The sequence below is a fragment of the Taudactylus pleione genome, unplaced genomic scaffold, assembly GCF_031769625.1.
Source record: "Taudactylus pleione unplaced genomic scaffold, aTauple2 ptg000078l, whole genome shotgun sequence".
Lineage (NCBI taxonomy): Eukaryota > Metazoa > Chordata > Amphibia > Anura > Myobatrachidae > Taudactylus > Taudactylus pleione.
In genome coordinates, this window is record NW_028284480.1 from 4,392,800 (window position 1) to 4,406,808 (window position 14,009).

Here is a 14,009-nt window from a genome sequence, read left to right on the forward strand (position 1 = left end):
ATAGATGCCAATGACAAACACTTCTTTAATTTGTCTGCCATCCTGACAAATAAAGCAGAATTATTATGAGACTTTGCGAGAATCATCTTCAAGGGGGTCAGTGTATTATAAAAGAAACCCCATGTTCCGGGTTTCTCTGCTGCTGGCTGGTAAAGCCTAGTAGCAGTAATTACAGGTGTCTCCACTAGTCTAAGCTGTCAGCGCTAGTGCTGAATGTATATACACACACAAAGCTCAAAATGTGAACGCTGAGGTCCACAGTGTGCAAATAATAATGTGTGTATCTCTACTACTCTGCAAGATTTCCATTCCTAGTGATCTTAGCAACTATACCATGTGACACTATAGGCATATTAGAATAGATTAGGTTAAGACTTCAGAATTTTACTTGCTTGTATTATACCAAATTTCACTTCACCTTATTATTAGTACAGCCAGGGCCATAACGTGCCATGTGTGACCTGTACCACTGCCCAAGGCACAAAACCATACTTGCCCACTCTTTTGAAACAGCTGGGAGGCTCCCAGCAAACCAGAAGAGCATTCAAGTCTTCCAGAGACTGACCCCCATCTGCCTGGCAACGTCCACTTCTCCAGTAAAGATGGGGGTCCGAGTGGCTGATGGCACGGTCCACGCTGAATCGTGTCATCGTAACCACACTCCCCACTTTACAAAATCAGTAATATCGGCATTGTATTGAGGGCCCTGATGATGCAGTTGCGCAGTCACAACCCCAGCGCCAACCCCTATGCTGCACCATGCCCCTCACACGCTTCCTGCACCTCCCCTCTATGCCGAGCCATGCCCCCCGCTGTGCCGACCTGCCAGAAAGTCGGCAAAAGGCCGATGTGGCAGTGCACACTCAGCGCAACCAATCACCACTTTTCACCTAGCTGTGTGCATGGAGAGGCACCTGCTACAAAAAGTGCACCAGGTACATCCCCAGGATGGGCCCGGCCCCCATCTACCTGCTCCCAATGTTCCCCTAGCGCTTATGTGACATCATTATGTCATGTCCAAGCATAGGGCATGGCAATACCATGCTACAGCACTGAGTACAGGCATTTTGTAATGTTTAATACATGTTCAAATTTGCACCATTAAAAACATAAGACCATGAACACAGCACAGAAAGTTTCCAATCTTTAATAAATGGCAAGTAATAAAATATTAGAATGCAGATTTTTTTTTTAGAAAAAGTAAAAATAGAAAATATAAAGAATACAATGATCAAATGTATAGTTACACTGTAGTATCCAAGCCAATTTAGCCTCTTTATTACTGTAAAGAAGGTGTTACACCTGTTAGTATGATACAGGTTTCCACATGTAAACTCATTTTGATGTCAGTAGGTAACGTCTGTTACCTTGGCTTACTGACATCTTGCCAGCACCATCTGAGTACTCTGCTTATATTGTAGGTAGGCTTTTATCTGCAGAACATTCATTCCTATGATACTGCTTTCTATTATTTTAATTTAACCAGATAGAAATATAAAAAAAAAAAAATCAATATTATTTAATGGCACCTTTTTTCATCTTTTATTAAAGAATCCCTTTATTACACAGGTATAGTAATCCTGTATTCACATTTCTTACTATGAATTTGGTACTATGCTGGTGCGGTCTACAAAGTTTTGTCCTTCTTGGCTCTTATCATTACTAAATGGAATGCATGTTTAATGGAATACCATATTGCATGGAATTGACCTACAGTGGTTTTGTTATGGCAGTGAAATTTTGTCATAAGCTTTTCCCTCTTCCAGTAACAACAAACAATAAAAAGCAATATAAAGGCACGCTGACTATGGGGCATGTTTATCGAGCAAAATTTGCGGCATACGTCTGTTTTCGGTGGCTACCTACAAATATTAAGCATCACTAGAATGTATGTACGAGGGACATCTGCTACAGTCCTGTTTTTGATCGCAAAAGCAGCCCTCAAAGGGATGTTAAAATTTCAAATTTACTAAACTTGACCCCGAATAGTGAAATGTGTTGACCAATGTACATTTTATAGCTTACAAAGTGAATACTTTATTAGAAATACACTAATGGTATAAAAGTTTATGTGTTTTGAAAAAAGGTAAAAGACCCTTTTGCATTCAACTGATCTGTATGGGATCGATATGAATACCGACAGTCGGGATCTTGTCTATCAGAAACCTGACGCCGGGATCTCGACAGGGTTAACATAGCGACATTTGTTGGTCGGTATGCTAACCCTCCCCCTCTCCCTAATCTAAACCTCAACTTTTAGTGCCGAACCCTAACACTCCTCCCAAAGCTGTTACCTTCGGCATCCCGGCGGCTGGGATGCTGGCACCGGGTTTATTACAGAGTCGGTAATGTAGAGCGTCGGCATCCTGACCGCCGGGATGCGGAACGCATCCAGTCTGTACTTATATCATAGCTCATTTTCCAAGTATATGATAAAATATGCAATAGTCAGTGAAAACAAATTAGGATTTTGGTACTTACCGATAAATCCCTTTCTCCGATTCCACAGGGGACACTGGAGTCTCAGGGCCTGATTCTGACCCGCTCGCGAGCGCTGTACGCTCGCAAGCGGGTCGATGGTGCCGAAGTGCGCATGCGCGCGATGGAGGGAGCTCCGTCGTGCGCATGCGCGAGACCCGGCGAGCGACGGGGAATCCGTTGCTCGGGGTCTCGCACCAAAAGCGGCGTGCTGTCGATGGTGAGTGACAGCACGCCCCCTTTGGTGGGCGTGCCGGGGGTGTGGCTGCCAGACCGAGGCGTTCCCATGGGAACGCCTACCGTCTGAGTCCGGCCCCACTGATAGAGCCAAAATCACTCCAGGGCTTGCGGCAGCGAGACCCTACCGCAGGGTCTCGTCGCAAGCCCGATGGTCGCGATGGTCTTGACCATCGCGACCATCATCATGGACGCTTGCTATAGCTGTGGGTAGTAACCCACAGCTATGCGAGCGTCCATGAGCCCGCTCCGATGTTAGGTAGGAGGGCCCTGATTCAGAGCGAGCGCTCTGGTCAGAGCGTCCGGCTCTGAATCAGGCCCTCAGTACAATGGGATATAGAAGTGGGTTAACCGGGAGCTGCCACCTTTAAAAAATCTGAATGGTAGCTAGCTGCTCCCCCTCTATACCCCCTACAGGCAGTCTAAATAAACTGTGCCCGAGGGAAGCTGGAAAGTAAGGAAAAAGGAGACAGAAAAGCTACAGCATTCATGTATAAAGAAGTAAACATTGTTTTAAAAAAAAAACCAACAACATTCCAATCAGACTCTGGATAAACAAACAACCGTCTGAAACTGGAAAACAATGATAAATGCAGGTAAAACAGCGCAGGGTGGGCGTCCAGTGTCCCCTGTGGAATCGGAGAAAGGGATTTATCGGTAAGTACCAAAATCCTAATTTCTCCTTCATCCACTAGGGGACACTGGAGTCTCAGTACAATGGGGACGTCCCAGAGCTCACATCCCGGGTGGGAGAGCGCTGAGAACCCTGCAAAACCGCACGGCCAAACTATGAAGCAGAGGCCGCAAAAGTATCAAAGCGGTAGAACTTTAAAAAAAATATGCCTGCCTGACCAAGTGGCTGCTCGACAAAGGTTTAAGGAGACCCCACGAGCAGCCGCCCATGAAGCACCTACTGAGCGCGTTGAATGCGCTGTAATGGAAACAGGTGGTTGTCTTGAGGCCGCCACATAAGCCTGTCTGATAGACAGACAAATCCATCTAGAAATGGTTTGTATTGATGCCGGCCAACCTGTTCGCGCCAGATCAAACCGAACAAACAAAGCATCGGACTTTCGGAGAGAAGTTCTGTCAACATAAATCTGGAGCGCCCTGACAACATCTAAGGATTTAGAGGCCGGAGACTCATCCGTAAATACGGACCACAATTGGTTGGTTTATATGAAAAGCAGATATGACTTTTGGAAGGAAAGACCTTTGCGTACGCAACTCCGCCCTATCCTCGTGGAAAATGAGATAAGGGGGACGACATGATAAAGCCCCCAGGTCAGACACACGCCTCGCTGAGGCGAATGCCAAAAGAAGAACAACCTTCCAGGTTAAATACTTTATCTCCACCCTCTGTAACGACTCAAAGGTGTCAGACTGGAGAAAAGACAATACCAAATTCAAGTCCCATGGTGCTGTTGGAGGAACAAAAGGAGGCTGAATTCTGACTACTCCTTGGAGAAAGGTCTGGATATCCGGCAATAAGGCTAATCTTCTCTGAAAGAAAATGGACAGAGCGGATACCTGTACCTTTAAGGAACCAAGACGAAGGCCTGCTGTTAAACCAGCCTGAAGGAAAAGAAGGAGGCGCGATAACTTAAATGGTGACGGAGATTAATTTTGTCGTTCACACCAAGCTACATACGTCTTCCATATACGATAGTAATGTTGAGACGTATCCTCCTTCCGAGCCCGAATCATGGTAGGAATCACACTGGATGGGATACCCTTTTTCCTGAGGACGGCCCTTTCAATAGCCACGCCGTCAAACAAAGCCGCCTTGAGTCTTGATAAATAAACGGACCCTGAAGAAGGAGGTCGTCTTGTAGAGGAACGGCCTCGGCTCGTCTATCAACAGACTCCATATGTGGGAGTACCACGCTCGTCTGGGCCAATCTGGAGCTACTAGTAGCACCTTGACATTTTCTCGCTTGATTCTTTGAAGCAATCGTGGGATGAGCGGGATAGGAGGGAACAGGTATATGTAGTGAAACGGCCACGGTGTTGTCAGTGCATCCACTGCTGCTGCTTGCGGGTCCCTCGTTCAGGAGCAGTAAACTGGTAATTGGTGGTTCAACCTCGACGCCATGAGGTCGGCCCCAACGCAGAGTCAGTTGGTGAAATACTTGTGGATTGAGCGACCATTCCCCCGGATGAATGTCCTGCCGATTGAGGTAGTCGGCCTCCCAATTTTCTGCTCCTGGGATGAATATCACAGAAATCACCACTGCAAATTCCTCTGCCCAAAGCAGAATTCTGCTTACTTCCCTCATGGCGGCCCGGCTTTTGGTGCCGCCCTGTTTGTTTATATATGCCACCACTGTGGCATTGTCTGACTGTACTCTCTTGCAGGGTCAGGCAATCAGAGGATGCGCCAGCTGGAGAGCATAAAACACTGCCCTTAATTCTTGGATGTTTATAGGCAGTCCTGCCTCCCACTGAGTCCAGTGACCCTGAAAGTGTTTTCCCAGAGTCACTGCCCCCCACCATCTCAGACTTGCGTCTGTGGTGAGTAGAATCCAATCCCACACTGCAAAACGCCTTCCTGCCAACAGGTGAGATGGATTCAACCACCAAATGAGAGATGTTCGAGTTTGGGGAGACAATAGAGCTCGCTGGTGGAGAAAGAGTTGGGATCCTGACCATTGGGAGAGAATGGGCGGGCATGAAATCTTGCGTATTGAATTGCCTCGAAAGTCGCCACCATCTTCCCCTGAAGTCGAATACAGAGATGTACAGACACTCTGCGATGTCGCAGAATCAGACACACCATGTGCTGAATGGAGGAGACCTTGTCTTGAGGTAGGAATACCTTTTGTTCCACCGTGTCCACCCAGGAATAGCAGGCGTTGGGTTGGTATTAGAGAGGATTTTTGGAAATTGAGAATCCACCCATGTTGTAAGAGAATACTCGGAGTTACCTGAATATCCAGTAACAAGTGAGCTACTGACGGGGCCTCGATCAGGAGATCGTCCAAGTATGGAACAATGACAACCCCCTGAAGACGAAGCAGGGCCATCATAACAGCCATGACTTTCGTGAACACTCTTGGTGCTGACGAAAGACCGAAAGTTAAGGCCTGAAATTGCAAATGAGAGTTTAGAACCGCAAACCGAAGAAATGCCTCATGAGGAGGCCAGATGGGGATGTGGAAATAGGCATCTTTTATGTCTAAGGACACAAAAAACTCGTCCCTCTCAAGTCCTGCTATAACAGACTGGAGGGACTCCATCTTGAACCTGAAGGCTCGACGATAGGGGTTTAGATCCCTGAGGTTGAGAATGGGTCTCATTGAACCGTCCGGTTTGGGCACCACAAACAAGCTGGAATAAAAACCCTGACCTCTCTGATGGGCTGGAACATTCACTACCACCTGAGACAATAGCAGCTTTTGTATTGCTTCCTGAATTACCACTCGCTTTTCTGATGCCAGTGGTAAACCAGTTGTGAAAAAACAAGGGGGCGGCTGGATTTTGAAGTCCAACTTCAGTCCGTGAGTAATGATGTCCTGGACTCAGGCGTCCGGACAAGAATTGATCCACACTTCTTTGAAGTGCAGAAGATGATCTCCCACCCTGGGATCCCCCAAGTGAGAAGGGAGAGCGTCATGCAGAGGGCTTTGCTGCAGCCTTGTCCTGCTGGGACGAGGATGCAGAGGATTCTGAAGCTCTACCACGGCCTCTGGAACCGCGGGAGAAGGCCGGAGCTCCTCTGGAACGACCTTTGAACCTTCCAGGGGCACGAAGGGACCGAGAGGATGGTCCTGCAGCAGGTCATCTAGGAGGAGCAGCAGATGGTAGGTAAGTGGATTTACCACCTGTAGCTTATGAGATCCACCTATCTAACTCTGAATAGAATGTCCCCCGTAAAAGGAAGAGCCTCTACTGCTCTTAGATTCCGCATCTGCTTGCCACTGACGCAGCCAAAGAGCTCTTCTAGCTGAGATAGCTAAAGCCGAGGATCTAGCAGAAAGACCACATATGTCCTTAGAAGCTTCCCCAAGGAAAGAAGCTGATTCCGCAATCTTTTCGAATGAGATCTTCAGTTTGTGCTCCGGTCTTAAGGCCCTCTGAAAGCTGCGTAGCCCAAGCTTCTATAGCCTTATTTACCCAACAGCTAACTAGTGCTGGACGCAGGGATAACCCTGCAACTGTATATATAGACTTCCACGTGTTTTCCAGCTTCCTGTCAGAGGATTCTTTAAGTGAAACAGCCCCAGGTACCGGGAGTAGTGTCTTTTTAGAAACACGGGACACTGAGGGATCCACTGCGGGAGAAGTATCACATAATTTCCTGCTTTCTGGAGGAAAGGGGTAATAAGATAAAAGCTTCTTTGATATTTGAAACTTCTTATCTGGGTGTTTCCACGCTGAGGTTAGGATTTCATCCAATTCCTTTGACGCTAGAAAAGTGACAGCCTGTCTTAATCTTTTACTAAAGATAGACGGTCTAGCAGTCACCTCTAAGTCTTCCACATGTAAAACCTGGCATACTGCAGTAATTAATGCTTCTACGCCCTGAGTTGCAGGTTCTGACTCCTCAAGAATCTGAACCTCATCTGGATCTTGAACCTCGCCCTCTTCTGGCTCCTGCAACTCTTCCTCCTCTGATTCATCCCGCTGCAAGGGATTCTGAATCAGACTCTTATTAGGGACATTATAGGACGAGGCTGCAGGAGGGGCCTGGGACATTACCCTTGTAAGTCCCTCAACGGACTTGGCTAATGCACGAGCCCAATCTGGTTTGCAGGATGTCTTTCTGAGCACCTCCCTGTCTCTGCGAGCTGCTTCCAGCTCTGCAGACAGAGTAGACATAACTGAAGTCAATTGATCAGAACATATAGGCTGAACTGGTGAGTCAGCAGTCTGAGACTGAGAAACACACTTGTCACACAGCAGGGAAGTATTAGACTGTTTCTGTAAGAAAATTCTCTGCACAATTCTTGCAGGAGAATGATTTCTGTGCAGCCTTAGAACCCTTGGTAGACATGACACAGACACACACACGTGAAGGGACAGTGAGATTCAGAGATCAATACAGAGACTGTAAGAACTGGAAAGGGACATAGAGGGAGATATGCTATGACCCTTGCAGCGCTAGAATGAATAGTGCTGTTGAATAAAAACTGTGAAACAGCAGTACTGGCCTGAGTGTCACAGCTCCGTTTTGCAGACAGTCTCCGCGTGCAGCAGTAGCTAAAATTGGCCTCCAGCCTCCCTTTGGAAGCGCTGAGGCTGCGGGGAGGCATGACCAGAAGATTTACTTAGGCTCTGCCCCCCCGCTATGGCGCTCTCTCAGCGCTAGCGGACCGCTTGCTATGTATGCCAACCTAACGTCCTGGCTCCCTGCTATTCAGAGAGCCAGGACACACTAACCTTGTTCTGCCTTGTGCTGCCGACTGCGGGCTTTTGCTGTGGGAGCCCGCGACGTGCGCCGCATGCAGAGCGTCTTGGGACTCCCCAGAGACTGTGGTCTCTGTAGCAGGAGAACCCAGCGCACACCGCAAGCAGCTGCGGTGAGGTCTCCCCGGCAGCTCCAACGGCGCAGACAGGCAGGGGCAGTGAGCAGCCTATCTGTGTCCTCAATATGCTAATTGAAGAGATCGTGAGTGAGAGAGCCCTAAGGAGCATAGGTCCAGCTCCCAGGGCACAAATTTTAGACTGCCTGTAGGAGGGTATAGAGGGGGAGGAGCTAGCTACCATTCAGATTTTTTAAAGGTGCCAGCTCCAGGTTAACCCACTTCTATATCCCATTGTACTGAGACTCCAGTGTCCCCTAGTGGATGAAGGAGAAAATGCTTCTATATATAAAGATTGCCGTATGCTAAAATATTTCTTATTTTGGTACCATATTGTCCTGCTCTTTGCATTGGGAATTTTGCCTAAATACAGGTGAGTAAATTAATATCACAAAGTGTCGTTGACTTAAAAATTCTGTTTTGATTGCATTTTAGCTATAGCAGACAATACAATAAGGTAAAATCAACTAAATGGAAAATCATTTTAAAGTACATTTCTAATGATGCACAAAGTTGTATTTTATTTATCATTACCAAATGGGATGTAAATATTATCTACAAAATACGTTTAATAAACCATTATTGCTTTTTTTCCTGCATATTTCAAACATATTGGCACTTGTGTACAAAAATATGATTTTCTGTTTTCAAAGTAAAAAGAATTGCTGTAAAATATCCCTTTAATCCTATTCTTCCTCTCCCATTTAAAAGATATGTAACAATCATTTACACATACAATGTCCAATTATGTTTTATGCCTCAGTCTTATACCTAGTAAACACATAAAAATGTAGTAAATAATCATTGCTTCACCAGTTGACCTTTACCTACATGTGATCAATAGGTAGACATTAATAATATATTAGTTTCTGGGTGGTCCTCGAGGTCAGGACTAGTTTGGTATTCTTATTGTCCATCTACTTCCTGCTGCCCATCCTTAGGAACATTGCACTCTTCTTTCTTGCTCTCGTTTTGCCCCTCCTCTTCAGGATTATCACCTCCAGTAGGTAGTTTTTCATTTGCATTATGCTCTAAGAGTGTATCCTCCTGATCCTTAGTAACCTTAGTCTGCTCTCCATCTTTTTTATCAGCATTTGTAATCTGTTCCATAAGTCCATCCTTTTGCTTCTCAGCTTCATCTTTTTTCTCCTCACCATCTTCAGCCTGCTCCTCAACTGCATCCTTTGTGTCCTCATCACCTTTAACCTGCTCCTCAGGTCCATCCTTTTGCTCCTCTGTATCTTTAGGCTGCTCCTCTGCTCCAGTTTGTTTCACACTGCTATCATTGAGTTGGTCTCCCAAACCATCATTTTTCTGCTCATCTTCTGTCTGATCTTTGGTCCCAATGTGTACCTTCTCAGAACCTGACTTGTCGTCCTCAGACAGTAATCCTTGTTCTATTAGCTCCTCAGAACTGTCAATGGAATCCTGTTTTTTGGCTTCATTTGTGACACTATTGCCATTTTGTCCTTGAGTGCTGCAAAATAGTGCAACAAACATGAGTAGGTATTTATGCAATGATCTCTTGTAATACATAGTAATGGGCCCCATACCTCAGTGACGGATTTTCGTAATTCCTTGATCCCCAGATGCTGAGGTTAGGGCACCGCTGAAATTCAACACGTTGGATTTAACTGATTTGCTGATCCCGAGAGCAGCAAATGTTTAACATGAAGAATTTCCACGATTCCCCGGACTTATCGATGATCATCAATGGCCGCCGATCAGCATTTCCGACCGGTGAATCCAGTCGGGAAATGGCTGCCTGATGGATGGGGCCCTTTACATTACAAAGATCACAGGAATGAGTAAAATCCAAAATTTAAAGCCAGCTTTCCCTTACCAGACATTGATCCGTAAAATGCCATTCAGAAGGTTCAGCTGCTGCAACAGGGTTTCAATCCCTGGCGGGACAGTCTGGATGGAAAAAAAAAATTTTTTTGAAAGCTATCAAATCATAAAAGTATATTAAATACATTGTCTAACTAAAGGTAACATGTACTTATTTAAAGTTGAGGGTGAATTAGACACATTGGGGCTCATGTAGAGGTGGATGTATGTCTGAGGGATATTTAGGCAGATGCACACAAAAAATGCAAAAATAATTTAATTAGAATTTAATTATATAAATGCTACTTTTGCCTTTTTCAGTGTAAATTACGAGAGGGACTCGTCCTGAACATATACCTCCAAAGTGCTAAGGACTAGTCTCACTTGTTATTGCCACTAAAGGAGTGAACATAAAGAAAATAAACAGGCACATACTAACAAGTCCTGCCTTGGGAAGATGCAGCAGAATAATAATGCCATCTCCAGCATCCTGGCATCCAGAGAGTCAGGGGCACTCATTTCAGAGAATACAGTCCTCATATATAACACAATATGCTACAGAAATCATTAAGAATTTCAGAGATTAGAATGATCAGTTCTCCCCTACTTGGCTTCAATAAACTAATGGGTCATATAATCATGTATCCTCTATCCTGGCTTCAGAAAACATAGGGACACTCTTATTAGATGCCATGGATTGGTTTCCCATATTATTCCAACACATTTTTTGCATCTGGCAAAATATGAAATAAAAAAAATAATCACATTCCAGATCATATTTCCTTATGAAAAGCTATGTGTATCATCCCAATATTGTGGTTTTGAAAAGATGGATTGATGGCAAAGCATGAATCACAAATTATATTTTTGTTCAAAGCCTTGATTTGCTGCATTTTACAGCAGGGAGCGAGATCACATTGATGTGATTTAATGCAAATCGCATCATCAAACCTCTGGGCCACACACTTCCCTTGGGAAGTGGGCAGCATGTGGGGGACTAGCAGTTCTGGAGAGCCCCCCAAAAAACGGTTACTCTCCCGGCAGTCTGGGAGAATTGGTAAGAATGAATAAAACACTCAAACAGTAAAAACAACAACAAAGGGCCAATTGATATGAAGAAATGTCTATATATATATATATATATATATATATGTCTATATATATATATATATATATATATATATATATATATGTCTATATATATATATATATATAGGCTCATTTATATGAAGCCATAAAATATTAATCTGCCATTATTCTCAATTTTCTATTATGCCAGGCACAGTATATAACTAGCACAAGGGGAAAGAGACCAAGGACGAGTAAATCACAAGGGTTAGGACTTCATTCAGACACGGTCGCAAGCGCTGCGTCCACGCAACCGGGTTGATGTTTTGGTCCTGCGCACGCGCAGCGGCCGCACTGCGCGTGCACAAGCCCCTCAGATACTCTCTCGCTCCGGAGCTCACTACAAAAGGGGCGGCTGTTGATGTTGATCGACAGCTCGCCCCATTTTGTAGGCTGGGCGGGGGTGGTGGCTACACAAACGGAGGCGTTCCTGACGGAACGCTTGCCGTTTTGTGGGTGGCCGCACTGACATCAGCAGTGATGTCAGTGGGGAGCTTCCTGCTCGATGAGAGCAGGAAGCTCCCTGGGGCTTGCAGTTGCCAAGACCCAACCTTAGGGTCTCGTCGCAAGCCCCGATGGTCACGATGGTGTTGACCATCGCGACCATCACCCTGGTTGGTCGCTAAGCTGTGGGTGGTAACCCACAGCTTAGCTAGCGACCAGGGGGCCGCACTAAAAAAAAGAAGCGGCAGCCCTCATTCAGAGCGAGCGATCGCTTCTTGCGACCGACTCTGAATGAGGGCCTTAGATTATACCAAGAAGAATGTAAGCATCATTAGCACAAACCATATAGCTAGACCCTGGCCTTAAACTAAATAGCATTCTGATCAATATACAGTATAACCCCCTATTTACCAGCATTTAAAGTCTTCTTTTTTCTTACTAGAATGTACAATTATTCTCGGAGCACTAACCATACTATTATGGTACGGTCATATAACTAATCCAGTGATCCGGCAGCAGCATTTAGATTTATGTACCTATTTTTTACTTCTGCGAGGAATCAGTAGTCAAAGCGGTCATACAAATGTCAGAAGATGGGGTAAATGTAATAAAGACTGCGGGCATTGGCAAGTTCCGTGCGAGACTGCCCGATGTTTTAAAGTAGCCGTCATTTAAAAGGCAAAATCAACCTGGTCTTGCCTTTTAAATTACAGCTACTTTAAAACATTGGGCAGTCTCGCACGGAATTTGCTGATGCCTGCACTCCGTAGCTTATTACATATACCCCGATGTCAGTTTCCTGTCCACCCAGTGCACACATTTTTGTGTTATACTCCTTGTGGCTGATAGTGACAGTGTTTGTCCATCTTTCACATTCTACAAGAAAATTGGATGTACAAGATGCCATCACTGTGCTGTAAACAAGAGTCCATAACAACAATTACTGTGATTAGACATTACATTCCAGTACATTGGCAAAACCAGCTCATCTATTATATGAGCTTCTTATTATTATTATAACAGATAGTAGTGGGGGGTGACCAGTCAGATTCTTATACAACTGAATGACAGGTAATAACATTAGCAGCCAGTGACCCAGTGCCCTAGCACAGCAGACAGACAGGATCAGAGCTGATGGCTGAGTTGAGGTGCACTGTGACAGTGCAATGGGAGAACCAAGAGGACGGAGGGTCCTGCCTGTAAGAACAATCTCAACACTAATGAGAGCCTAGTATTGTTGAGGGCTTCTCCTTGTATTTTAAATATAATAGTTGGATAATGTGTCAGAAGCTGTATAATGAGTAATTGCATCTATCATTTTCCAATTCTACTGTGCCTACAAGTCAGTACAATATACCTGGACATGAGATAAGGTGGCAATTGATCCATTCTTGTAGATCTCATTCATAGTTCGCTGCAGGTTTACAGCTTGTTGTGTAACATGCTTCAAAAATGCAGAGCTCTCTCTAGTGCGTTCATGGGAATCGCTGAGCTAGAAGCGACAAAAAGAAAATATGAATATTTGCCCTGTCTGGATACCAGCAGTCTTCAGGCTTTCACAGGCTGCTTTCTACTCCAGAATACTCATGCTCATATTAATAGCAAACAAATATGATGTATGGCCCATTTTCACCTATGCACGCCAGAAATTGGACACCTATGAATGCAGTGCATAAACAGACATTCCGAATGTAAATTATATATTAGAGCAGTAAATACCAACCATAGTCCTCAAGACACACTAATAGTCCAGATTTTAAGGATATCTATGCTTGAGCACTGATGGTTCAATCAAAATAATAATCATATAAAAATAATCAAAATAATTGTGGATATCCTTAATAGATGAACTGTTAATCTTGTAAAATACTATAGGACTATAGTACGATATATCGTTCCAATGGGGATCGGAATGTTATATACGTGGATCGTACAGTGTATACACTCTAATTGCGTGTGCACACCAATTGTTCATCGCATCGTCCCATCTGCTGTGCTGCACAGCAGATGGGACGATGCAATGAGTGACGCCATGATGCATGGAACAATACATCATGCGTACACCGGATCTTGTAGTGTGTACGGCATATGTGATATATCTTTATATCGCGACGTTCCGTCGGCTGGGAAGAGTTTGTTTAGTGCACCCAGATTTAGTGTGGGAAACATTGCATTAGAGCAGTGGTTCTCAAACTCGGTCCTCAGGACCCCACACACTGCAAGTTTTCCAGGTCACCCAGCAGGTACACAGGTGTATTCATTACTCACTAACACATTTTAAAAGATCCACAGGTGGAGCGGATTGTTTCACTTGTGATTTTGTGAGGAAACCTGCCAAACATGCACTGTTTGGGGTCCTGAGGACCG

The 14,009-nt window shown here is 44.9% G+C and overlaps 1 protein-coding gene and 1 pseudogene across 1 annotated transcript in view; both read right to left on the reverse strand.

The window, feature by feature from the left end:
* Positions 1-2,123: 2,123 nt before the first annotated feature.
* LOC148532388 (uncharacterized) lies at positions 2,124-7,536 on the reverse strand (annotated as a pseudogene).
* The window catches only part of LOC148532387 (clustered mitochondria protein homolog), a 67,214-nt gene continuing 55,328 nt past the window's right edge, over positions 2,124-14,009 (reverse strand). Inside the window, exons 24-26 of the mRNA XM_088467908.1 lie at positions 13,000-13,134; positions 10,084-10,157; positions 2,124-9,717 (exon numbers count right to left, since the gene is read on the reverse strand). Coding sequence (XP_088324034.1) covers positions 9,147-9,717; positions 10,084-10,157; positions 13,000-13,134 — 780 coding nt within the window. The 3' untranslated portion in view covers positions 2,124-9,146. The remainder of the gene's footprint in view (positions 9,718-10,083; positions 10,158-12,999; positions 13,135-14,009) is intronic.